General features: G+C 50.4%; 13 protein-coding genes across 13 annotated transcripts; 7 read left to right on the plus strand and 6 right to left on the minus strand.

Annotated features, from left to right (window-relative positions):
• Positions 1 to 134: 134 nt before the first annotated feature.
• M438DRAFT_333687 (uncharacterized protein) lies at positions 135 to 1,592 on the plus strand (the record flags this gene model as incomplete). The annotated part of the gene is made up of 1 exon (XM_029903641.1): positions 135 to 1,592. The coding sequence occupies one exon, from the start codon at positions 135 to 137 to the stop codon at positions 1,590 to 1,592; it is 1,458 nt and encodes a 485-aa protein (XP_029761917.1).
• Positions 1,593 to 2,116: 524 nt separating this feature from the next.
• M438DRAFT_333688 (uncharacterized protein) lies at positions 2,117 to 3,604 on the plus strand (the record flags this gene model as incomplete). The annotated part of the gene is made up of 1 exon (XM_029903642.1): positions 2,117 to 3,604. The coding sequence occupies one exon, from the start codon at positions 2,117 to 2,119 to the stop codon at positions 3,602 to 3,604; it is 1,488 nt and encodes a 495-aa protein (XP_029761918.1).
• Positions 3,605 to 3,643: 39 nt separating this feature from the next.
• M438DRAFT_344185 (uncharacterized protein) lies at positions 3,644 to 4,472 on the plus strand. The gene has a single exon (XM_029905156.1). It carries the CDS (start codon positions 3,894 to 3,896, stop codon positions 4,224 to 4,226), a length of 333 nt encoding a protein of 110 aa, XP_029761919.1. The 5' UTR covers positions 3,644 to 3,893; the 3' UTR covers positions 4,227 to 4,472.
• Positions 4,473 to 4,481: 9 nt separating this feature from the next.
• M438DRAFT_344186 (ATPase get3) lies at positions 4,482 to 5,842 on the minus strand. Its single transcript, XM_029905157.1, has 3 exons — positions 5,359 to 5,842; positions 4,703 to 5,292; positions 4,482 to 4,646 (listed from the first exon to the last, which is right to left on the minus strand). Exons 1-3 carry the CDS (start codon positions 5,743 to 5,745, stop codon positions 4,604 to 4,606), a joined length of 1,020 nt encoding a protein of 339 aa, XP_029761920.1. The 5' UTR covers positions 5,746 to 5,842; the 3' UTR covers positions 4,482 to 4,603.
• Positions 5,843 to 5,862: 20 nt separating this feature from the next.
• Positions 5,863 to 7,896, minus strand: M438DRAFT_293593 (WD40 repeat-like protein; the record flags this gene model as incomplete). Its single annotated transcript, XM_029901823.1, has 2 exons — positions 5,863 to 6,558; positions 6,610 to 7,896. The coding sequence occupies 2 exons, from the start codon at positions 7,894 to 7,896 to the stop codon at positions 6,232 to 6,234; spliced, it is 1,614 nt and encodes a 537-aa protein (XP_029761921.1). The 3' UTR covers positions 5,863 to 6,231.
• A 1,237-nt stretch (positions 7,897 to 9,133) lies between these two features.
• Positions 9,134 to 11,211, minus strand: M438DRAFT_333691 (uncharacterized protein; the record flags this gene model as incomplete). The annotated part of the gene is made up of 4 exons (XM_029903643.1): positions 9,134 to 9,194; positions 9,254 to 10,854; positions 10,907 to 11,125; positions 11,176 to 11,211. The coding sequence occupies 4 exons, from the start codon at positions 11,209 to 11,211 to the stop codon at positions 9,134 to 9,136; spliced, it is 1,917 nt and encodes a 638-aa protein (XP_029761922.1).
• Positions 11,212 to 11,515: 304 nt separating this feature from the next.
• On the plus strand, positions 11,516 to 12,652 carry M438DRAFT_344189 (uncharacterized protein). Its single transcript, XM_029905158.1, has 4 exons — positions 11,516 to 11,656; positions 11,710 to 11,931; positions 11,982 to 12,175; positions 12,262 to 12,652. Exons 1-4 carry the CDS (start codon positions 11,650 to 11,652, stop codon positions 12,391 to 12,393), a joined length of 555 nt encoding a protein of 184 aa, XP_029761923.1. The 5' UTR covers positions 11,516 to 11,649; the 3' UTR covers positions 12,394 to 12,652.
• An 89-nt stretch (positions 12,653 to 12,741) lies between these two features.
• Positions 12,742 to 14,084, plus strand: M438DRAFT_344190 (peptidyl-prolyl cis-trans isomerase D). Its single transcript, XM_029905159.1, has 3 exons — positions 12,742 to 12,848; positions 12,908 to 13,172; positions 13,227 to 14,084. Exons 1-3 carry the CDS (start codon positions 12,768 to 12,770, stop codon positions 13,988 to 13,990), a joined length of 1,110 nt encoding a protein of 369 aa, XP_029761924.1. The 5' UTR covers positions 12,742 to 12,767; the 3' UTR covers positions 13,991 to 14,084.
• Positions 14,085 to 14,309: 225 nt separating this feature from the next.
• Positions 14,310 to 15,161, plus strand: M438DRAFT_184028 (uncharacterized protein). The gene has a single exon (XM_029899206.1). The coding sequence runs from the start codon at positions 14,630 to 14,632 to the stop codon at positions 15,077 to 15,079; it is 450 nt and encodes a 149-aa protein (XP_029761925.1). The 5' UTR covers positions 14,310 to 14,629; the 3' UTR covers positions 15,080 to 15,161.
• A 224-nt stretch (positions 15,162 to 15,385) lies between these two features.
• Positions 15,386 to 17,345, plus strand: M438DRAFT_344194 (kinase-like protein). Its single transcript, XM_029905160.1, has one exon. It carries the CDS (start codon positions 15,722 to 15,724, stop codon positions 17,090 to 17,092), a length of 1,371 nt encoding a protein of 456 aa, XP_029761926.1. The 5' UTR covers positions 15,386 to 15,721; the 3' UTR covers positions 17,093 to 17,345.
• An 83-nt stretch (positions 17,346 to 17,428) lies between these two features.
• M438DRAFT_271022 (uncharacterized protein) lies at positions 17,429 to 19,313 on the minus strand (the record flags this gene model as incomplete). Its single annotated transcript, XM_029900446.1, has 2 exons — positions 17,429 to 18,904; positions 18,957 to 19,313. 2 exons carry the CDS (start codon positions 19,311 to 19,313, stop codon positions 17,429 to 17,431), a joined length of 1,833 nt encoding a protein of 610 aa, XP_029761927.1.
• Positions 19,314 to 19,954: 641 nt separating this feature from the next.
• On the minus strand, positions 19,955 to 21,561 carry M438DRAFT_353907 (kinase-like protein; the record flags this gene model as incomplete). Its single annotated transcript, XM_029906919.1, has 5 exons — positions 19,955 to 20,327; positions 20,394 to 20,512; positions 20,571 to 20,669; positions 20,730 to 20,782; positions 20,835 to 21,561. 5 exons carry the CDS (start codon positions 21,559 to 21,561, stop codon positions 19,955 to 19,957), a joined length of 1,371 nt encoding a protein of 456 aa, XP_029761928.1.
• A 381-nt stretch (positions 21,562 to 21,942) lies between these two features.
• M438DRAFT_270121 (translation factor guf1, mitochondrial) lies at positions 21,943 to 23,961 on the minus strand (the record flags this gene model as incomplete). The annotated part of the gene is made up of 2 exons (XM_029900361.1): positions 21,943 to 23,459; positions 23,514 to 23,961. 2 exons carry the CDS (start codon positions 23,959 to 23,961, stop codon positions 21,943 to 21,945), a joined length of 1,965 nt encoding a protein of 654 aa, XP_029761929.1.
• Between the last annotated feature and the right edge of the window lie 12 nt (positions 23,962 to 23,973).

The raw sequence follows: 23,973 nt of genomic DNA on the forward strand, positions 1-23,973 counted from the left end.
AAAGGTTAAAAGTGATGGGCCGATGCAGGTCAGCAACCTCATCTGATCCGATATAAGTGGCTGTCTGCCCGACTTTCCTATCACCCTCACAGCATCTCTTCTCACATTGCAGACGCATCTGTCAAACCGCCCTGATGTCACATCAATTACACAATGCCGTGTCTCGCACCGGCATCGATTCAGAACTCTTCGTCGGCGTAGTTGGATCTGCTTCCCTCTGCGCGAAACTTTACAAGGACCTGGAGAACTACCAGGAGAGCGCTGTACTGTCAAGCGCTCATCTCATGTATCTGGAGAAGGAGTTCAGGTTGATGTGTACAGCATTCACGGTGATTGCTGTTGTTTTCCAAGAGCAACAGTCCTTGTGGACACGTTCCGCGACCACAACGATAGAACGCGCACAGGACCAATGCCTGAAAGCCGCTTCATTCTTCGATGGCCTCGACGTGAAGAACAATCCAATTAGCGTACTTCCGTCTGAGCCTCTTTATCGCGAACTGCATACGCTGTCGAAACGTATGCACGAGCAGAGGATCAGCCTTTGCTTGCTAGCGGGCGTACTTGGCCTTTTGAGATTTGGACCTTTGGTACATGGTTCTGAAGAAGGACCCAGGGCTGGTGATCTGGCCGTGTATCGGGAAAGATGCTTTGCCGAGGTTCGCGAGCGTCTAAAGCTCCAACAGGCGTCTTGCAGAGAACTGTGCAAGGATCTGCCGAAGAGTGAATCTCGTCAGGACGATATAGCTGGAGTGCAACCTGAGAAACTTTCGGATGACCTCTCTACCACGCACTCTACCACGGGCGTCTCTACGCCTGCTGAGGACTGGAGCGATATCGGCAGTGATGTGACGAAGACCGACCATACTTCTGAAATCGCCGTGAAAAACTTGCAATTCTGCGAGGGTCTTATCGAGACAATGAACAACAAGATAAAGAAACTCCAGACCTTCGCTTGCGACTCTGATCCCGTCAGTGCCGAGCGTCGTGAGGCGTTGCACAGATTGATCGATGAATTTGTCTTCGAAGTGCTCCACGTCTTGAAAGCACCAATACCGTTCCAAAACCACGATGATACTGACTCTGAACATGATTCTCAATCTGACTCTGGATCGATTCCAGAGCACATCCTGACAGAGCTCGACTTAGAGCATTGTCTAGACGTGATAAGGGATTTTGAAAGTGTTGTGGAAGAGATTCAAGAGCAGCCTGATCAAGGAAACTGCTGGGTGCTTGTCAAACCACACAATGTCAAGCATTTGCATGCTGCCTATGGCAGGCTTGTCTTCATTCTGCTAGACTGGGCGCCTGCGCCGTTCCAAAAAGGCTGTCCCTTCTCTGATCCTGGTCAAGCACGAAAGCCGCGCGCGGTTGAAGAATGCCCTCAGAGGCCAGCATGGGCTGCGAGGAAATACCCAGACATAGATCGCGAGGAGGTTGTCGAGAGCGCATCCTCCAAGTTCATTGACCAGGATCTCCAGAAGATCATTGAGCTCATGTCTCCCGATCTTACCGATAAGGAGATCACGAAGCTGGTCTTCTTTTGGACCAGCTTGGACGAGTTCAATGGTATCAAGCGTGAGGATGTGATGTAGCTTGGCATATGCCCGAATGTTGGACCAGACTATTACTGGTGGTTCAGCTCTTCAGTTCGACGCTGCTTTTGACAATTGGTCTTCGATCGATTCGGCTAGCTATTTGTGTTTCGTGGTTGTTGCTACCAAGAAATAGTAGCAGCCGGCGAGCTTCTGGGAAGGAGTTGTCAGGAAGCGTGGAAGGAATAACCACGGAGGCGAGTTTTCAGTAAACACAGAATACCATGCATTGATTTGTGCCAAACGTGTATCTCGAATGTGGGTGTGCACTTGCATTGGAGACAAGTGCGTCTCTCAAAGCTTCTGGTCATTATCCTTCGTGGCTTGTGGGGTGATCGATCCTTTGAGGTGAGATTGAGGTCGAAAAGTGAACCATGTCTTTAGCTTCCAGAAAGTGCCAGAGCATAATCATGCCGAGGTGTCGCAACTAAGCAAGCTTCTTTCGGCCAGATACAAATAGGCGTCGGTTCAGCTTGTCAATTGTGTCCTCATCATCGTCAAACCCTCGGATCAGAACCGCTCTGATGGCTGAAAATTTGCAGAACATTGCTGGACATGACACCAAGCTCCTGGACAGTGTGATCGGCTCTGCTACAGCTTGTGCAAACGTCTCCAAAAGGTTGAGAGATCTCACCCAGACCTCAGCTGGATGTTTGAGCAGTCCTCTGGATCTCTTGGTGATCGAATTCTCGTTGTTGAGCGCAGCATACAAGACTTCGAGCAAACATCTCAAGCAGAAGTCGGTTGTTAGCTCGAATGCCACACCTGTTCTCAAGTTCGCACAAACCGGTTGCCACAGGGTTGCCGCAGAGTTGCCGACGATCATCGACAAGATTGGAGAGTGGGACATACTAGCGCCCGAGTGCTCCTTCGACCGTCTGGATTTGCTTTCTGGCCATCTTAAAGAGTACAAGGCACACCTGAACTTGCTGAATGGCATCTTGGATCTTAGTGGGCATCTTTCCCAGAAGCCTGCTCCACATGAGTCTCCCGAATCTGTCATCGTCCCACCTTTACCGAAGTGCAAGGCTTGGGGCCTGCCTGATCCCACGTTCGATCAGTACAAGGCAAGATCCGAACGCTGGAAAGCCGCTCGCGAGGCACAAGTCATGATGGACCGCTGGTCTGCGATGTGCATGGCTTCTTTTCGGTCCATACGTGAGCTTCTGCAATGGAAGAGGGCTCGTTTGGAAGATTTAGCGACCCCAAAGACTTCACATGGACTGCTTCGAAAGAGCGTACTGGAAGCAACGTCTGAAGATCTCCCAGATGCAGACGACTGGTCATCCACACAATCCACCATGGGTATCATGACCCCGACCGAAGATTGGAGCGACCTTGGCAGCGATACTACAGAGACCGCTCGCCCTCCGTTCATCACAAGATACAGCTTGCAGCGTTGTGCATACGCCACAGCAAGCTTCGCGAGACTGGTCGAGGAACTCAGGCTGTACCCTGGTCCTGACGTGACTACCGATGTCCAACGCATGTACAATTCTTACAACGCTTTGCTGGTCCACTTGCTCCACACGTTTGATACATCGACGTTGTCTCAGAGCGCACAGCCCTTGAAAGGGGTCAAGACAGTCGCTCACCTGGATCTGTATGAATGCCGCTCAGCAGCAGAAACATTCCTGAACAGAGTGGATCATGTCGAGCGGAGTTTCGGTCAAGCGCCAAGCTCAACGCCTGTCAGTACAGATGATTTCTGCTTCTTGTGCAGAGAGCTCGACCTTCTTGCTCGCTGTTTGAAACAAAAAATAGGGGCTCCGAAGCCAGTTCCAAACGAAAGACCAGTACCTGTTAGAGATTCCCTCTTGACTCTAGACGTCCGTGAGCCATTCATTCTAGAGACTCACAGCTTGAACACCCACGTCGACAGGCTCCTCAACACCATCGTTGATAGCATGGAGTCGACGCCGACTGACAAGGACATCATGAAGTTGGTCTTCCACTGGACGACCTTGGACGAGTGCGACGTCTTCAAGCGTGAGGACGTGATGAGGATGTAACACAGCTCCAGGTGTCATCCAAGCGATAGCACAAATGCTCATTGGGTAGTTTGATTCTTTATGCAGTACAGTAATGACGACTGACGTTGAACGGTCTGGCTGTGTTGACCTAGTAAGAGCAGAGATCAAGTCGTAGTTGTTTTGTGAGACCTGATTGTTGCCATTCCAGTGATCTGATCAAGCTGATATTCCAAAGAACGTTCTCGCCGCTTCCAAGACCGTGATAAAGCCTGAGTTTGCACAGCAAACACTCATCTTTGTCTGAGCAGATCCCGTCTCTTCGTATTTCATGCGTGAAATCCACAACGTTCAAGAAGGTCTTGGTCATGCACCCGCGTCGACGCCAGTAGATGTCCAATGCCTACACAGATTGTACAATGGACTCGCCAATGCACTGCTGCATGACCTGGCCACTCCAGCAGCTCTCCAGAATCAACCTCCTCCTCTTAATTCAGCCATCGTTCGAGACATAGCACCCGATGACCTTCGAAGCTATCATCCAGGGCATGAAGGAGTCTCGGGCGACGGACACAGATATCATGAAGCTGGTGTTCCATTGGACAACCTTGACTCTGCACAAGGAGGTGTGGCGAAAAGATGTGATGGAATCGGTAACCACTGATGAGTAATGATGTTGATGGAGTTTTTTTGCGAGGAGGATTCGGAGCGAGAGGAGAAACAGGATTGAAAAGGGTTGAAGCCTTGAGCTTTCTTGTTTGGTCGTTTTCCGGATTGGAAGGTAGCGTTGGTTGTTCCTGCGACTTTCAGTCGTTTTCGCAAAAGATTGGCATGACTCACCTATTTACTTGATCAGACATTGACCTGATCGGCACCTGCTTCACATTACTCGTTCAGGGCGAATTGGGAAGGTTTGATATCGGATAGCAAATAACGGCTCGGTCAATTCATTGGTATCATGTCTTCCAAAAAGTAAAGATTACATCGCCTGCAACCTGTGCGATCATAGGCGTCTTCCATGCAGTAGCAACCTCAAGCCATCTATTGAGGGGGCTGGTAAGGGGTAACGAGCATTTCACTAAACCTGTAAATGTGTCAGTGACTCGACATCCAGTATTACGAGTAGCAGTTTGTACTCACTTCTCAAGCTTCTCCTTTCCTCTAACCTCCTCAACAAGCAGAGGCATCTTGACGACGTTGAACTCGTCGTACAGATCCTCGATTTGCTCGAGGTACTTCTTCTGCATCTTTCTTCTCGAGTTGCACTGCTCGCAAGGGTTGTTCTCCTTGGGGAACAGAAGCTGGTTGACGACAATAGCATGTGTGTCAATTTCATAGCTGTTCAACTCCTGGATCATTCTCTCCGTCTCGTACAGTGACAAGAACTCGGGAATACAGACACAGACAAAGGTGGTCAGATCTGCGTTCTTGAACTGAGTGTTGACCTCGCCGATGGTAGCGCGCAGGTCCTCCATCTTCTTGATGATGTCGTCGAGGCTTTGACCTTGGGGGAGGCCGCCGCGGGCACCGAGGATGCCGTTGAGCATGGGGCCGAATTGGCCGGAGAGCTGTGAGATCTTGCCAAGGGCCTTTTCCATGACGGTGGGGAATTGGAGGAAGCGGAGGGTGTGGCCGGTGGGTGCTGTGTCGAAGATGATGCATTCGTAGCTGAGCGACTTGACTTGCTTGAGGACTTCGGCGAAGGACATGGCTTCATCGACACCAGGGATCTGTATGTTGAGTGATCAGTACTGTGTCTCTTTGCGCAAGAGGAGTGCAGCGATGCGACAACTCACGCTGAAGGCAAGGTCCTGCATCATGTTGCCCATGCCGCCGAGACCAGACATGGCGTCCTGAGCCTCCTCACCACCAGCATTCAACATGTCGGTGATAGAGCCGTTGGGGTCAATCTCCATGGCGCTGAGGTTGTCAAAGCCATTAACAAGACGGGCGTCCTTTCCGAACTTCTGGTTGAAGGCATCGGACAAGTTGTGTGCAGGGTCGGTCGAGATGAGGAGAACGTTCTTGCGGTGCTTTGCGAGCTGGATGGCCAGAGAGCAGGAAGTTGTTGTCTTTCCGACACCACCCTTACCACCGACAAAGATCCAGCGGAGTGACTTTTGGTCGAGGATGTTCTGCAGCGAGGGAGCCATCTCGTCGTCTGTGTTGATGAGAGCGGCCATGTTGATGGTTGTGTCTTCTGTACTTCTACGCGACTGGTCTAGTAGCAAAGATATATAGTCTAGGAGTTTGTGAAGGGTGTAAACACGTGGTAGAAGTGACAGATGATGGTTTCTTGGAATTGAGATGGCTAGAATCATCGAAAGCTGGTTGCGGGGCAGTGCGAGCTTCGTCATATTTTGCACTACTTTGTGAAAACGGGTATCAATACTTTATGCATCCTGCTACATAACTCCCAAGCTCCTCCCTATGCCCTATTTACACCAGACTCCATGCTTTTTATAATTTTCATAGAGCCAACACTTCAGTCTCCTGAGTGACTTCACGCTCATCACTGACAGCCTGCTTGGGGCGTGTAGGCGTTTCACCGACGTCCACATGCTCCTCATCTCGGAGCGTCGTCTGGAGGCGTAGACTGCCTTGTGAATGCATGGCTAGATGCTGCTCTGCGCTAGCTTTTGGTCTCAAGTCTATTTCCTTTTCGTAGCTCATGCACCGGATACAAGTAAGTCGAGCATACCCTGAGTTGAGTATGCGGCTTGTGCCAACTCTGAGCAGTGTCTGACCTTGCGGTGAAGTTGGTTCAGGAGGTCGTCAATCTCAGGCGAATCCATGGCTTGCTCTGAGTAGAGGTCCAATAGGAGCATGGCAACATCGCTCGTAAGCTTGATGTAGCGAGGGTGACCAATGTACTTGATGACCCAGCGGAGGATAGGCTGGAGAGATGTCTCGTCACGTCCCTTGAAGGCAGTGCGCATGGCGGATCTGTGGCGGAGAGCGGTAAGGAGGGTGAGCATGTTGGGGTTGTAGAATTTCTGGAGATTAGTTAGCATTTCAATTCACAGAGCAATAATGTCTAGACTTACTGTAGCTCCGAGCACCATGTCAACAGCGAGAGCGTATTTGCCGTTTCGTAGAGCAGACTCCCACTTTGACTGGTTTCTGATGTTGCCGCGTGCGTTACCATCGATGACAATGTCAGCGCCCTCTCCGGTAAAGTCACGACCGCGCAAGGCCTTCTTGTCGCCTTGTCGCAGCTTCTTGGCCTTCTTTATGTCGTACTCCTCAATAGTACCAGCAACCAAAGCTTGCATCTCCTTCTCCTTCTCTCTTGCTGCTGCCTTTTGCTCGCCTGACAGACGTGTGCGGACTGACAAGAGACCGGATTGCATACCGACTGCGAGATGTCTGTCTTCTCTGCTTGCGCCAGCTCCGACAACGCTCAGCGAAAGAACAGGGCTGGGGTACTTGAAACCAGCCACGACGTTCCATGCTGAAGTCTCAAAGACCTTGACGTGCCCGTCCAAACCACCACTGACCAATCTTGTTCCGTTGTTCGCCAAGCACAGCGATGTGACAGTCTTCTGGTGGTTCTTGATCAAGTGCAGGGGCTTTCCGGCGACCAGATCCAGGACACTGATTTGGTTGTCGGCACTTGCAAGCACCTGAGTTCCCGAGGGCATGGGCAGAACGCTCTCAATAGCAGCGGCATGCTTGAAGGTCATGACAGCGCGCTTGGGTGCTCTTGAATCCCAAAGACGGACAGTCTGATCGTAACTTCCAGACACGATTAAGTTGCTGCTCTGTCCGGGCATGAAAGCACCGCTGCGAACGTAGTCCTGGTGTCCAGAGAAGGTGGTCATGCTCGACTCGCTGGGCAAGTCCCACAGTCTGACCGTCTTGTCGTCACTACAACTCATGATTGATGTGAGGTCGTTCGGGTTCCACCTTGTGACCCAGACTGGCTGCTTGTGTTCCTTCCATGTCTTCAAAATAGCTCTTGATCCTGTGTCGAATGCTTGAATAGCACCGCTGTCTCCACCAGCGACAAGCACACGTCCATCGCGACGAATCTCTCCCGAATGCGCAATGTCATCGTAGCCGAATCGCGTGATGGTCTTCAACAACTTGCGTGTTTTTGACGAGAAAATTTGCACTCTGCTTCCGGATGTGACTGCGAAAGTATCTGAAGGCGGCGTTACGAGCGGGTTCGTAGGTGACGGAGGGAACGAAATGTGCGTGATGGGATTTGAATGCGGCGAGGGCACCAGTTGCTGTGATCTGAATCCTTTCCAGTAGCGCTGATCAGCGGTAATGGCCTCGGGGCCAGCAGCCAGCTTGAGAGGCTGCAATGATTGTACTTCGGCCGCCATTGTGTCGTTGATATGCAGTATTCTTGTCGCGAAAAAGATGGCCGAAAGGTGGAGAGGCTTTGGCACTTTTTTCGAGGCCGCCTTATCTTATCAATCAAGCACATCAACGCACAGACTTTGACAGGGTCATGCCCTTGACTAGCATAAAAAACAGTCGGCGACATGTAGACACCGTAATGTTGTCGAAGTGGCTTTACAAATTTGCTGAATATCTTCCTGGTTACTGAGGGCGATCTATCAAAGCTTTTTGTCTGTCTAAAGCATAAGGTTGTTAGGTTATGGTCCAATATTCCCAAATCAATACCTCTCTCTAGGAAGTCGACATCAGACTGTTGATTTTCACGGCCACACGCAACCCTCCAATCGATTCATCTCCAAAGTTTGTATGCCTTTCTAGTTGACGAGACACATGGCGATCAGTCGCATTGATGAGACACAAATTAGCAAATATCATACCGACATCGCGAAGTAGATACTGCACATCCGAATCAACCTCCCATATACACACGCGCCAGCAACACATCCCTCCCATCCAGTGCGCGCAAAAACAAAACTATAACCCATCTCTCACAACTTTGGCAAAACAGAAACCCCCCAGAAGACTAGCTCTGGAGGGGAGAGAAAGCAAGCTTTCGTCGTAATTGTTGTCGGGTGAGGATTACTGGGACCTCTAGTCTGATTAATCAATGGCGTGAATCGAACCGGTAAGCCCGGGTGATAGTGAGCGACGAGCTTCTTAACAACTACACCATCTCACCGATTCGATGGTGAGAGATGGATTTGCTCTAATATGAACTCGACATTTCTTGTGAATTGTTTCTCCTCACCCTTGAGAGAGAACATTGCAGCGACGACGATGAGGGAGGCATGAGAACACTTACAGAGTACGTGCTCACTTACTCTCGACATCATAATCACAAACCGCAGGACACGACAGACCTCAAATCACAAGGAAATACGAAAAAGGACAAACAACCAAAAAGGTGAAGAAAGCAAGAACCAAATCTCTGTTTTGTTTTGCCCATTGGAAAAGGTAGCGCTATTTGATGGATAGCCTCCTTGTTTCTCCAACCCACCAAAAACATCGATAATGATCATTGCCATAAAGCCTTGCTGCGGAATTGGTGAAGAAGAGAAGGGACAAACGATGTAAGAGAACTCTAAAACATTGTGTCGGAAGAGAAAACGACCTGGCCTACAGAAAGAACATCACTCGAGAGAGTCTTTCTGGCCAAACTCAAAGTTCGTCCTCGAGGAACTTGTAAGCAAACTTGAAATCTCCCTTTCTACGGTTCATCCTGTGAAGTGTGTTAGAAATAGGAAAAAGAATAAGAGTATGGGGGAAGTCTTGACGTACCATGTGCTTTCATAGTCAAAGAAGCGATATGTTCCTTGTTCGTACTCCTCGGTGATGTTCTTGGGCTCTTCGTGTCGTTGGAACCAAGTCTGGTACTGCTTGTGGAAGCGCCAACTTTGACTCTTCAATGCCTTTGCCGCCAGGAACTGCTGGTAAGTACCCTGGCGGTAGTAAAAGGCGTAGAACAGTGTATCCGTCTCAATTCTACTGTACAGTCGCGGGTCGTCAAACACAGTGAGAGGCTCTTGGGGGTAGTGAGCCGGTGTGTAAGCATACGGCGACGCTGGCTTGTAGTGGTATGGTTTCTCGGCGTCCATAGGTGTGGGCATACTGCTCCGTGACAAGGAGAGCAAGTGGTCCTCTGGTACCGGTGGATTCGCTGAGATGGCACGCTGCTTTGTGGCGGTGAAAGAGTCAAGCAGGTCGGACAAGCTTGACGGCAGATGATAGATGGACTCGTCCTCTTCCTCCTCTTCTACTTGTTGCTGCTGTGGTTGTTGTGGTTGCTTAGATGACTCGCCATTTGTGAGAGCAACGCCAGAATCCTGCGAGGGCTGTTGAGCTTGCTTTCCATTCTTCTTGACCTTGAGCTCCGGGGCAGGTGGAGCAGGTTCTTGAGCGGGCGACGGAGACTTGGCAGGTGGCTCTTGAGTTTTCGCAGGTTGAGGCGGCGGCGGTTGCGCCGGCGAAGGTTGGTGAGTGACTGGTTGTGAAGGGGTTGGAGCGGGCGAAGCAGTCGAGCTTTGTCGCGCGGTCGCGGCGGTCGCACCAGGCGGCGGCGGAAGGGGAGCGATGCCAACACCGCTCTTGTCGCTCGCGGCGGCAGCAGCTGCAGCCGAGGCGTATTTCAAAGTTTGACCAGTGGGAATGTTTGGCAGAGGAGCGGGCTTCATGCCCGGCGGCGCGTTGCCGTTTACGCTACTCGGTATCGAGGCATGCAGCGTAGCTAGTGCTGGTAACGGCGACTTGAGCTGTACTGACGGTCTCCTGGGCTGAGCGCTGGGGATGTCGACCGAGGATTGCTTTGTGAGCTTCGCCGGTGTGGGCTGTGCGACCTTCTGTACCGGCTCAGGTTGTTCCGGACTATCGTCGTGTTGTGATTGGTTGTCTTGTGAAGACACGCGATCGTCTTCACCTTGCAGACCAAACATTTGCTCGTCGGCGTCGAGGTTTAGATCGTCGTAGATTGTGTCGTCCTCCATGAAATCGACTTCCTGGTTGTTCTCGACATAGTACTTGATGCCTTCTTCGATGTCCTTGACTTGGTCTGTATCCACTCCGCCGTTTTCCAGAGATCGTAGTAGTAGTTCGAGCTTTCCTTGGTGCCATTTATGTCGTTCGGCCATTCGTTCCAGCTCTGCTATCCTGTCGGCCTTGGCCGTGTCCTTCTTTCCCTTCTTCATATTCGCTTGTAATGTCTCGGCTTCTGCTTCTGTGACCTCGATCTGTCTTTCCAGCTCTTCAACCATATTCCCCAAGAAGTCGCATATCTCGAGCTTCTCTTTCTCTTTCGGATCGAGCTTTGCGGCAGCTGATAGGCCTTCCTTGGAGAAAGCTTTTGTCTTCATTTCCTTTTCGACGGCCTTGAACTTTTCCATTTGCTTTGGGATGCGTTAGCGACAGGTGTGGCAGACTGAGGATGGCTCTTGATACCGTCTCGATCAGCTTACGCTGATCTAGCAATGGCTTCTTGTCCTTGATGTCATTCTGGGCAGCCCATGCCTTGATCTGGTCTCGCGACCTTTGTAGCTTCTTGATCTCCTTTTTCAGGTTGTCCTCGAGCTTCTCTTTTTGCGAGGGATTCGTCGATTGTTGTAGCTTGTCGTAGATGCCCTCGAATGCTTGCACACCTTCGGCAACACGTTTGAACGTCTGTCGCCAGTCAACAAGTTGGTCAACGCATCGCGCACATGTTCGCGCACCTTGTCAATTTCTTGCTGTAGCTTTCGTTGTGCCATTGCTGATTATGTAGCCCTCGTGCGTGGGCTCCGCGGGGGTGTCGAATGGGGTTATGGCGAGGCAATTCGGCGTGTAGGGGGGAGGGTGTCTCAGGATCCAGGGAGGCGATTCGACAGCTCTCCATCAACTCGAAGTGATGGAATTGTTGGCACGAACGAAGACGAGTCGAGATGTGGATGCGCCGTGTGCGACTGTCGCAACCTCTCCACGTTTGTTGCCGCTGCGACTTTCCCACTGATGCCAAGCCGCCAGCAAGGTCGGGTTTACGTGCGTTTCATTGCTTTGACTTTATCGATTCGACCACCAAAACCACCGCACTCGTATCTTACTATTCGACCCTGTAATTCCATCAGAGAGACGTCCAAGGTAGATCAAGCTGTGTTGTATCTCTGCCATCTCTTATTCTCCCGTGTTTCCTATCATATCAGCCCAACACCATGAGAAGTACGACCCACAGCTCTCTCGTTTCCTTACCTCATCGTATTGATTCCCTTCAGCTGTTATTCAACGGGTCAAGTCAGCTTCGGTCACTGTAGATGGCCAACTCATCTCAACTATTGGCAAGGGCTTGCTTGTACTAGCTGCCATTGGCAAGGAGGACACCCAGAAGGAGGTCGAGTCCATGGCCAACAAGATTCTAAAGGCCAAATTATGGGACAACGACGAAGGTGGTAAATGGAAATGGGGTGTCAAAGATATCGAAGGCGAGGTCCTCTGCGGTACGTATAGATTACCTTCCTCACACGACCAACCTCTGACAGTGCTGTAGTATCTCAATTCACTCTCCTTGCCTCTGTCAAGAAGGGTAACAAACCCGACTTTCACAAATCCGCCAACGCAGAAAAGGCAAAGGAGCTTTACGACCAATTTTTCAAGAAAGTTCAATCCCTATACCAGGAGGAGAGAGTCAAGGATGGTGTCTTCCAAGCAATGATGGATGTAGCTCTTGTCAACGATGGACCGGTAGGTGTAGATTATACGTGCGAAGACGGCGCGGTAAATACCTCGTTTTCTGCCAACGTACCTGATGCTAATGTTCCCTGTCGCAGGTTACCATCCAAATAGACACAGATCCTCCCAAGATGGACAACCCTACAGGGTTCGATCTCCCTGGTGATCCTTTCACCCACAAAGGCAAGATGCAAACGACGTTCGAGCTTCCAGCTTCGCTTCTGGAATAGTTAGCACAGTTCGTGCTCTGCGTCCCTTTATGATGCTTTTGAACTTAATCTTGTCGGGCGGTGTTTTTTCCTTTCCCATGATACCATTTAACATACAGGATAGCGAGCCTTTGTGTAATATCAACCCAGTCGAATAGGTTTACATATCACTTTGAATGATAGTGTGCAGTCGGGTTCGATACAAGTCCCAGATAGGCAATTTGGCTGGTGATCCAGGGCGTGGGGTATCACTTGGCGGCGCATGCGAATAGAAGGTCCTAGAAGCTATCAACACCTTCAATAATTCACTCTGCTTGCTGCCTTTTTGTCGCATAACATTCTCCTTCCTCACCGAAGATCGTCACATACTCAGGAACTTACACACCAAACCAACAATGGCAGAGAGCAAGCGTAGCCGTGTCTTCTTCGACATCAACATCGGCAAGGCCAGTGCTGGCCGAGTCACCTTTGAGCTGGTAAACACTTTCTATGCGAGTCCGACTAAAACGCTGCAACCGACTAATCCGAATCGCAGTACAACGATGTCGTTCCCAAGACTGCTGAGAACTTCCGCGCATTGTGTACTGGCGAGAAGGGCGAGGGCAAGGCTGGCAAGCCTCTTCACTACAAGGGCTCTTCTTTCCACCGTGTGATCAAGTCTTTCATGATCCAGGGTGGTGACTTCACTGCTGGCAATGGAACTGGCGGCGAGAGCATCTACGGAGAGAAGTTCGAGGATGAGAACTTTGAGCTCAAGCACGAGAAGCCCTTCTTGCTGAGCATGGCCAACGCTGGTCCTGGTAAGTCACCTTGTGGGCGCGAGACGTAGATGCAACTGCTGACCATCTCCCTAGGCACCAACGGCTCCCAATTCTTCGTTACCACCGTTCCTACTCCCCACCTCGACGGAAAGCACGTCGTCTTCGGTGAGGTCCTCGGCGGCAAGAGCATTATCCGCACCATCGAGAACACTGCCACTGGTCCCAACGACAAGCCCAACAAGGAATGCACCATCGTCGACTGCGGTGAACTTAGCGGCGAGGACTACGACAAGGCCAACCAAAAGATTCCCGACAGCACTGGAGACCCATACGAAGACTTCCCTGAGGACCAGGGCGAGGACATTCCTGGACTCGAGATTGTCAAGATCGTCAACGACCTCAAGACCAGAGGAACCGACGCATTCAAGAAGGGAGATATCGCACTCGGTCTGGCTAAGTACCAGAAGGGTCTGAGATATCTTCACGAATACCCTGAGGCACTTGAGAACGACCCACCGGAGCTTGGCCCTGCACTTGCTTCTCTCAGAATCGCTCTCCACACCAACAGCGCTCTTCTGCAACTCAAGCTGAACGACTTTGCCGATGCCGAGAAGTCTGCCACAAATGCCATTGCTGTTCCTCAGATCAAGGCACCAGAGAAGGGCAAGGCCCTGTACCGCCGCGCTCTGGCAAAGAAGGGCCTGAAGAGCGAGGACGAGGCAGTCAAGGACCTGGAGGAGGCTCTCAAGTTCGTGCCCGAGGACGCAGCCGTCAAGAACGAGCTCGCTGCCGTCAAGAAGGCCAAGATCGACAGAGAGAAGAAGGAGAAGGCTGCCTACAGCAAGTTCTTCGCATAGACATTACACGACATCACGACCATAAACGGATAAAAAGCGGGAGGGGGAAAAGCATCTTGTGTATCGTATCTGATATCATAAAGGAGCGGGCAAGGAGTTATGGGCGTCTCAGCAGCATAGCGTAGCCGACCTTTTTCTTGGGTAACGATGCAATTTCCAAAAATCAAATCGATTCGCAATCTTGTACTGCGAGTCAACCCTTGTGCGTCGTCGGATCTTTGTGCAACTTTTGTGGCATACGATCTTATCATATCCAATCCATATCTTTTTCAGCTCTGTGTCAGCAACACGAAAAGCTCCGATCGCGTTTACCTAACCATGCCGTGTCGCAATAAAGTCAATGCTTACGAGAGCCATAATGAACCAAACTCGAGCGCCAAAGCTGGCTTGCTCTCCCTCTGCTATGGTCCAGCTGGATATAAGAAACACCCTTGACTCGGTCATACCGGGTCGGCAAGTGCAGGCACAAAGAGCGCTAAAGCACGTCTAAAAGCGCGATAAGGCAGTCCCGAACATCGGGTTCGCGCTCCCCTATCCTAGCCACCACATCAATCTCAACCGGGCGGCACCAGTTGTGAGCCTCTTTGTCCCTCCTTTGCTCGCTTACAGAAGGTGCGATGCTATCTCGGGGATGATCCGATGCTGTTTGGAGTCATAGTTGGGCGCCCGCGGGACTTCCTTTTCTGGTTGCTTTCTTGCATGACATCGCTGCTGCTTCTACGATGTCGGTCTAGCAAAAGTCAGATAAGCGTGGCACCGCATGGTCACAACATGAGTAGAGATGATGATGATGATAGGTTTGCAAAAAGCAGCAGCATCGTCGACGACCAATCGCTCCGTGTGTCACGAGGCAAGGGCGTGGAGAAACAAGTCTACAGATCATCTGTCAAACCAATGGAACCAAGCTGTCAATCCAACCGCATCTGGATCTGTGCTCGACAGCTCTCCAATTTCCCGGAAAGCAGCACCGGCTGGGCTAATAAACCGCCGAGGATGAAGGATACCTTCACGTTCCAAACACGACCAATGAAGTTGCTTCCCTCCCCACGTTCCATTGCCCTTGGCTGGCTCGCGAGCACCGCACGTTGACGTTTCTTTCTTCATCTCTGTTTTTTCTCCTTGAACTGACATGACACTCGGGGGGTTCTGGAAGCTCCAGCAGCCAAAGGATCTCACACACCTCTACCAGATGATCGTAAAACCAGTAGGATGCCAAGCGAGCTAAGGTTTGTATCTGTCCAAATGTGGCGCTTCTAGTATGCCGTTCCAGAGGGACCCTCCCTTATCAATGCGTTTGCAAGCAAGCAAAATGGATACAAACCTCCCCACTCCGCGATAAAACCCTTAGCGGAGCCGTGGATCCTATTATTCAGTGTTACCATCGTTTGTCCAATGCTACGGTAGTGCTTTTACTTTTCTTTATATCCTGGTTTTTCCCTTGCTATCGGAAGGAGATTTTTCTTTCCTTTTTCTCGTTGCTCGTGTTTTTGCAGTCACACCCTCTTTTTACGGTTCAAGCCTCTTGGAAACGCTTGTCTCCGTTTGTACGGGTGTCGAGATCGCGTCGAAGGATTTTTATGTTTCAGTATCTCTGACGCGCTGCTTCAAGACACCGGGGGACCCTCACAACTCGCCCGAGTCAGCCAGCCCACACACCCATCATCTTCCGGACATACCCATGCCGTCATAGGTTTTTGCTGGTCACTTTTCCTCTCTGATATATATGAGGCCATGGCGATAAGAATGCTTTCGACAAATTCTGCTACGGATGCAAGAGGTTCATTTGTCACCCATACAAATTTTGCTGCTTCACATTTACATTCCACACGTACTGGCCAGAACGAGCAATATACATCCAGACCAATCTTTAGCAGGGCTAGGACAGCACCCAACGAGTTACTCCGCGAGATGCAAGGACTTCAGATTAGGACGCCAGTGAATGCCGGAAACTACAAGATGACAACGACAAATCAATCATCGAAAAATGATGTGAATGATCAAGAAATGCTTACTCCTCCTTCTACACCCGCGCAAGCGAAGCTTGAAGAGCAATTTCCTTCGAGGCGGTCACTGGATGCTTCGCACGTACCCGAGCTCAACTTCTCACCTGATCTTTCACGGGCAGAGTTGTTGGGTGAAGGTGTTTGGAGTAAAGTGTATCGCATTTCTGCTACACCTTTATCACAACCTCAGGTGGGACGTCCTCTTACCCCACCATCTACACCGCATAAATCCTTCTTCGGACCACCTCAACACTATGCCATCAAAACGGCAACACGTTCGGATGCTGCTGCAGTCTTCCAAGCAGAGGCCAATATACTCACGCATATCCAATCCTACGACTCGAGTGCCGACTACGTGGTTCCTTTCCTCGGCCTCTGCACTTCCACTCCAACACCTTCCCTCCTCTTCCACTGCGCAGATGCCGGAACCCTGGAATCTCTAACCGAGTCCTCGACCTCGCTCTCACCACCAGAAGTCCTGGATCTATTCCTCCACGTCATGCCTCAACTAACACACGCCCTTTCCTTCCTCCACACCACAACAAACACAATCCACGCGGATATAAAACCAGCGAATATACTTTTAAACTCGACCATTTCTGGCCGACCCCTCGCCCGCCTTGCAGATTTCAGCACCGCTTTCGTTGCGTCTGCACAACCATCACAACACTCAGGAGGCGGCACATGGTCCTTCATGGCACCCGAACAACTCTCCCTCAACCCTTGTCTCTCCACCCCTTCTTTTTCCTCTGATGTCTACTCCCTAGGGATTTCCCTGCTGTCTTTCCTCTGTGGTGGAAACCCGTTTTCCTCTCTTCTGTCCAATAACTTCAGACTCCGTGAAGCGGTGAAGATGGGCGATGCGATTAGTTGGGGTATGCAAGAACCCGCATTTGAGCAAAGGATTGGGGCGTTGCAGAAGGAATGGGAAGGCAGAGGTGGAGAAGGTAATCTTTTGAAACTTGTGGCTGGGGCGGTGAGGAAGAAGAGGGAGGATAGGTGGGATGCTGGGGAGTGGTGTAGGAGGGTTGATGAGGCGTTGGTGAAGGTGAAGAGGGAGAAGGAGGATGAGATTGTGGGGTTGGGGATTAGATGCTAGATAATGCATCGGGACCCGTTCAAGATACTATGGGTTTCTGTGGTTTGGGGGGACTGATGTGTTGGATGCATCGATTGGCGTTTCTTTTGGGACTTTGGTTTTTGACATTTCCTTTCTTTTTCATTGCAGGCACGATACCCTCGCTACACATCTTACAGGAAGATTCAAAAGGTTATATACGGCGATATACCTAGGGATACATGGGACAGAGACAGAACCATACAGAGATTATTCATTTCGTATCATTCATCACGCATGACTTAGATTTTGTTTCTTTACATTTTCATGTCTCTTCTATGACCAATCATATGCATGATTTTGCTTCTCCATGTCCACTCAAGCACTTTTAACAGCATACCACAAATGCACTCCATTCTGCACGACCCACGCACACAACTTCCACCCAAACGCAGCCCAAGCCCTCTCGCCCTTCTCCAACTTCATCTGTCCAATTTGTCCCGTGGCGAAGAACTTGAACCACACAACCACCAACAAAATCCTCACAACCAGATCTATCACCGACAGCAATCCTTCAAAGCCCAAGAGATACGTGTCGGCAATAAACACTTTAGTGACAGTATCCCTATAAACCGCTGCCAAACTAGTTTCTTCAACACGAAGTAGAACTGATGCATTTTTCAGAATCTGCGCTTTAACCACATCACTATACCTGCCGTCATCGTGGAGAAGGGATATAGCGAAATGATCAAGTGGTGAGGAGGGCATTTTGCGGATATCTTGGACGCTGGCTCTGTCGCTGATAGTGGTATCAGAGTCGGGATATGCTGTGGCTGGAGGTGGAGAGCGGAGACGTTGTAGGAGTTGCCAGCGGTATTGGTCGATTTTGCCGAGATTGCTTTTGATGGTGAAGGAAGATGTAGAGGAAGAAAGCAGGAGAGGTAGATTTTCTGCGTTTTCAAAGACGAGAGTGCGGTTCTTAGGATCAGTGTGCAGAGATTCGCGGTCGAAGGCTTCGGTGGTGTGGGAGTAGTGTACGAAGCGTGTGTAGAAGGCTGGAGAGATGACTCGTACTGTCAATTCCTTGACCTGGTCATCGTCTTTGACTTCCTTGGACGTCATGATGACAGACTCGCCCAATCCACCTGCTGGCGTATAGGTGAGTCTCAGAGGTGCAGATGCGTTGTCGACCAAGGAACCAAGATAAGCACGGAAGAAGGCTTCCAGAATTGCTTCAGACAAAGTATGCGTGCGTCCGATGCTCGATGCCAGGACCTCTGGTCTAAACCAAACGTGCATCTTACGCTTGAAGTACAACTGGTATGCTTGAGCGATGATTCTTGGGAAAGTCAAAAAGCCGACCCAGAACCAGGATGCTAGTAGTCTCAGAGCTTGAGAAGTGCTCATGGTAGCGGGATCCATGTGATCGCCATCTGAGTACACACGAGCAACCAACTTGGCATGTGCTTTGGACGAGTTGAGTACGACAACATTGTCCAGCACTTTCGAGCCAGTCTTCAAAGCAGCGACTGGATCAGCCGCGGTCAGAGAATATGTGCCTTTACGTGAGTTGAAAGGTGAGACATGGAAATCCTTGACCCACGCATTGGTGAATTTGGTTGCTTTGGCAGGTGCCTCGAAGCCATCTGGGACAGACTCGTCCGAAGCCTTCTCTTCAGCTTTGAGAAGATATAGACGGCGTTCTCCAAAGGTATTGTTGACTTCCAAGACCATCATAGTCAGCTTTCTTGAGCTGTCGTAGATGTACCAGAAAGACACAGGGTTGAATGAGTAGCCTAAGAACTTTGGTGCTGTCACTAGGTAGGCAAAAGACCAGGCTTCATCCGGTACGCCCTGTCACTCTTTAGCTTCTAGAATTCCAGGTTCTCATGATTTTCTGACATACCTCTCCACGGAGGTAGCATCGTAAACGCTCCTCAAGTCCACGCTCTGGTCCACCTCGATACAGATAATCCGCAGCATTGACATTGAACCATCCCTTCCTTCTCTCATTCGGCGGCAATAACTCCAGATTGGTAGAAAGCATAGATCCAGCACAGCCCTTGAAGTTGACAGGTACTCCCACAGAGAAGTAAGAATACGCAAAAGAATGCTTCTGAGGAAACATTCGCGAATGCGTAGTTCGTCCAGGCAGCAGTAGAGGTGGCAAGAACTGCTCCTTTGATGACCCATGCTCCTGCTGAGGAACGAATTCAGATGGTTGTGCTTCTCCTCTCCAAACGATCAGGCCAGCAAAGATCATCAATAGTATAAGGCAGGCGAAGACTTGGAACTCCACGAGTCGTGTTTCCAGAATCCATGATGGAGGCTTCAAGTCATCTATCCCATGGTAGTATGTCCCCACTAGCAGAGTAATCGCGATGTCTGTAAAGAAAGTCGAGTCGAGTCCTCTTAGTATCCACAAAGGTTGTAGAAGTGCTTCGCGGAGTGGTCGGCGTCCATAAGGCAACATGCAGGTGTTCAAGATCGAGATCACGACGAGGAAGGCAGAGCCCGCTTTCTTAACGAGCGTATCATTACTGCCCTTGGTTCGCACTCCCATCCCGTTTTGCAATGCTTTGGTAAGGTCCAGGTGGTTGCATTGTCGACATATCGGGTGGTTGGCGATCTGGAAGCCAAACGCGCAGAGCCGCATCGGAAGGAACGGCTGTGATCGATGACGTTTTCCATCACGAGATATATATTACTCCGATCCTCATACCAGACATCCACTTCCAACTTCTGAGACTTCGTGTGAGGAGCAAATCAAATCGTACACTTCGTGAAAGTTCGCCCCTGTAGTACAACTCTTCCAATTGATAATTATTAATTGGTGTGCAAAAACGCCGTATGAACTAAATTCTCTCACCAACACCGCGAACCACCGTTCAAGTCCTTGACTACTCAAGGTGGCGTCAAATAGATGACTGATTGCGTCCCGATAGCCCACTCATCCACCCTCGGTCCTAGGATTCTTTCTTTCTTGTTCCAAGCAATTCTGCCAGATACACCTCCAGTAAAAGTATCGAAACCACCGGTGTTTCCAACCATGTCTGTCGTTATACGCCGTAACAACACCGTTGGTGTCGGTCTGTTGTTTGGATCATATCTCATACAATCCTCCGCAAGATCCCGAAGCGCCTGGCTGTAATTGGCTCTTGGGTGTTGGAAACTCGCTGGTAGCAGCTCTCTCTGTTGGGGGTTCGCAAATTGGAGGTAATGATGTGCTGGTGGCACCAACACAGGGGGGTTGTTTGTGAAGCGCCACTCGGTGTCCCTGGATTCAGATTTTGATCAGTATCATGTCCTTGGAAAGGGCTGCAACATCGACTTTGAGACTTACGGAAGCACTGGCTCCAACCGCATCAAACAGCAGATGAGCAGACCGATGTTCCAAACATTTGTCTTTGCTGAGAGTGTCAAGCCGGGAACCTCCCAACCTCCAACACTCTTTGACAGTTCCTATAACTCCCGTCAGTTTCGATACATAAATCTACAGGCTCTACATTTGTTATAATACCGGTGATCCAAAATCTGGTTGCATCGGTTCGAGTAATGCATTATTATTGCGCAATATTGCCCCCGCGGTGAGATAGCGAGAACCCCCAAAATCAGCCAACTAAAACATGTGTCAGCAAGACTAGATTCGAGCTGAAGGGCGACCGTCTTCACGCCTTACCTTAGGCACTGGCCATATTTTAAATCGCTGGGGATCATGCGTTCCTAGAAGGACTTTTTCCAATAGTCAGCTCTCAACCTTTGTCAAGACTAGAACGGAACTCACTATTGCTCGTTGACATATCTCCATGAACAAAGTTGGCATGCTCCATCTCAATGGCGCATTTTGCAAGAGCTTCGAACATCATCCAGATAAATCCTTCCTCGAAGAGTTTGTTGGCCGCCTTGTGTCGTCGAATCAAGTAATAGAGATCGCCATAAGGGCAATACTCAAGGTAGAGCTTGAATCTCGCTACACTGACAGCCGGTTGGTTAGCAAAGGCCTGAGCAATGGGCTGGCCCTGAGTATTGGTCCCATAAGGACCTCTCAGGTCACCATAGCCAAGGCACTCCACCATGAATTTACCGTCGCCAGCGTTGGCGGCCTGCAATCGTGTGAACAGGTCGACGCTTATCTCGTGTTCTCTGGGTTCGGTTCCGACTTGTCCGTTGCGCCAAATGTCGACACGATTCCACTCTGTAAGTCCAGGCACATTTTCCTTCACAATCACTCGATCGATGATTCGGTCACGAGCGTCGAGACAACACCAGAGATGCACTATGCCTGATCCACCTTCTGCAAGCGGATCTTCTCCTGAAATGTTCCTAGGCTGTATTGGCAGCCACCGCCCTTGATTCAACGCGTGTGTCGCGCTTGGAACGGTCGGATGTACAAAACCCCATCTCAGGAACGTGTCGATAAGTTTATCCTGTGCACCTTTGAGAAGGTTACCAAAAGCGTGTATGTCGATAGCTGGAATCAGAGGTCTCGGAGCTCGAGCTGGTGCTGCCATGACGTAAAAAATCGTGAGTGGTAAATAGAAGGAGAATAGAACGGTCCACGCACTACAAGCTCACCGAGAGATTATACTGGTACATCGGCTTGTCTTTGCATCGCATCCGGTATTCATTCTGTCGCAAACGGATTTAAACAAAGACGGCTTCAGAATGTATCGACGCTGACGGGTTCTTTGTCTTGACAATGCTGTCGCTGCCGATATCAAAGTGTGCTGCTGATGTTTCTGTCAATGGATCTGACATGACGACCACCTGTATATCAGAAGGCAACATGTTGACTACGACTGTAAAATGACAAGTTTGTAGATGTGGCTTTTATTGTGTCGGCGGTTATAGGGCAGCTGGAATGCAAGGCAGTCGCGCCTTCCAGAAGCATCTTACTTCGCCAAGAAGCCCTGGAATGCTTTCTGATCGATTACGACGTTACCAACAGCTCTGAGCTTCTTCCTTCCCTCCTTCTGCCTCTCAAGCAACTTCCTCCTTCTACTGGTATCAGCTGCGTGCAATTTTGCCAAAACATCCTTTCGGAAAGGCTTGATGGTTTCACGGGCCACAATTCTTCTGCCAGCGACAGCTTGAATGACGATCTCGAACATTTGTCTGTCAACGTGCTCTTTGAACTTGGTGACCCATTGCTTGCCGATACGCTCGGCTTGGCTGTGATGACAAACACGGGCGACTGCATCGACGGGGATTTTGTTGACGTGTAGTTGCAGTTTGATGATGCTTGACTTGCGCCAACCAGCATCTTCATAGTCAAGTGAAGCGTAACCCTTTGTCAGACCTTTGAGCTTGCCAAAGAAGTCGTCTACCAGTTGCGCTAGAGGTAGCTCGTATTTCAAGATGACTTGTGTCGATGTGAAGAATGTGAGTTCGCTCTGCACACCTCGGTTGCCCTCGCACAGCTCAATAACCTTGCCAAGATATTCTTCCGGCATTGTGATTGTAGCAAGCACGTATGGTTCCTGCAACTCCTGAACCTTCTGATGCAGAGCATCGGTCTCGGGAAAGTCGTTTGGATTAGAGACGATGGTTTCCTTGCCCTTGGGGTCGATGATCTTGAAGGGTACAGATGGAGGAGTAATGATGATACTCGCTCCATGCTCTTGTCGAAGGCGATCCTCAAAGACCGAGCAATGCAACGTGCCCAAGAAGCCGAGACGCCAGCCTGCACCCAGGGCTTCCGAAGACTCTTTCTGAACGTAGACACTACGGTCGTTGAGCACAATCTGGTTGATGCTGTCCTCGAGATGCTCGTAATTACTTTGATCAACGGGGAAAGCGGCGACGAAAACCATGGGTTTAGGCTCCTCGAAACCAGGTAGCATTTCGACGAGTTTTTCCGAACCAACAGTGGTGTAGGTGTCACCGACCTTGGCATCTTGTGATCGCTTCATGCCAGGATTGAAGTAGATGTATCCGACCTGGCCTGCGCGCAACTTGGTCATAGGTGTTTGCAGAGGATACATGATGCCGACCTCGCCGACATAGTATCTGATACCAGTAGCGAATGAAGTGAGGTGATCGCCGGGCTTGACCTGACCCTGGAAGATGCGCACAAGCAGAATGACACCCTTGTAGTTGTCGTACCACGAGTCGACCAGAAGAAGTCGCAGCGGTTTGTTCTCGTCTCCTACGGGAGCAGGGATGTTCTCGACGACGCTGGGAAGCAATGCCTCGACATTGATACCAGACTTGGCCGACACCAATACAGCTTTTTCTGGGTCCAGTTCAAAGGTATCTCTGATCTGTTCGAGTGCGCGCGGAGGGTCGGCAGAAGGCAAGTCAATCTTGTTGATGACGGGTACTAGGGTAAGGCCTTGGGAAAAGGCAAGGTAGAAGTTGGCGACGGTCTGTGCCTGGACACCTTGACTTGCGTCGACTACTAGTAGAGCTGTGTTCTATTGTCAGCGCATTGGCTCAAGAAGATATATCGTATAGCACACACCTCCGCCGCAACTGGCGTAACTTCTCGAGACTTCGGCTCTGAAATCTACGTGACCAGGCGTGTCGACCAAGTGCAACATGTAGTCCAGTCCGTTGTGATTGTACAGCATGGTACATGTTTGGGCCTTGACGGTAATGCCTCGTTCTCGCTCGACATCGAGCTTGTCCAGAATCTGAGCATTTCCACCTTTTTCAATGACACCAGTGAGTTCGAGCAAGCGGTCGCTCAAGGTACTCTTTCCATGGTCGACGTGAGCGACGATGCAGAAGTTGCGGAAGCGGTCTATGGGGATGGCGGCGATACGTTTCTCGAGTTCGGATTGCACCTTAGCGACCTGCGCCAGTCTCGAGGGAGTCGTGTGGAAGAGGCGGGCATGATTGACGAAGGGCGCATTGATGTTGCACGCTCCGAAGCGTCTAGGAAGGGCGCGAAAGAAGCATCCTTGCATCTGGTCCTGCGG

The sequence above is a fragment of the Aureobasidium pullulans genome (genome assembly GCF_000721785.1).
Source record: "Aureobasidium pullulans EXF-150 unplaced genomic scaffold scaffold_6, whole genome shotgun sequence".
Lineage (NCBI taxonomy): Eukaryota > Fungi > Ascomycota > Dothideomycetes > Dothideales > Saccotheciaceae > Aureobasidium > Aureobasidium pullulans.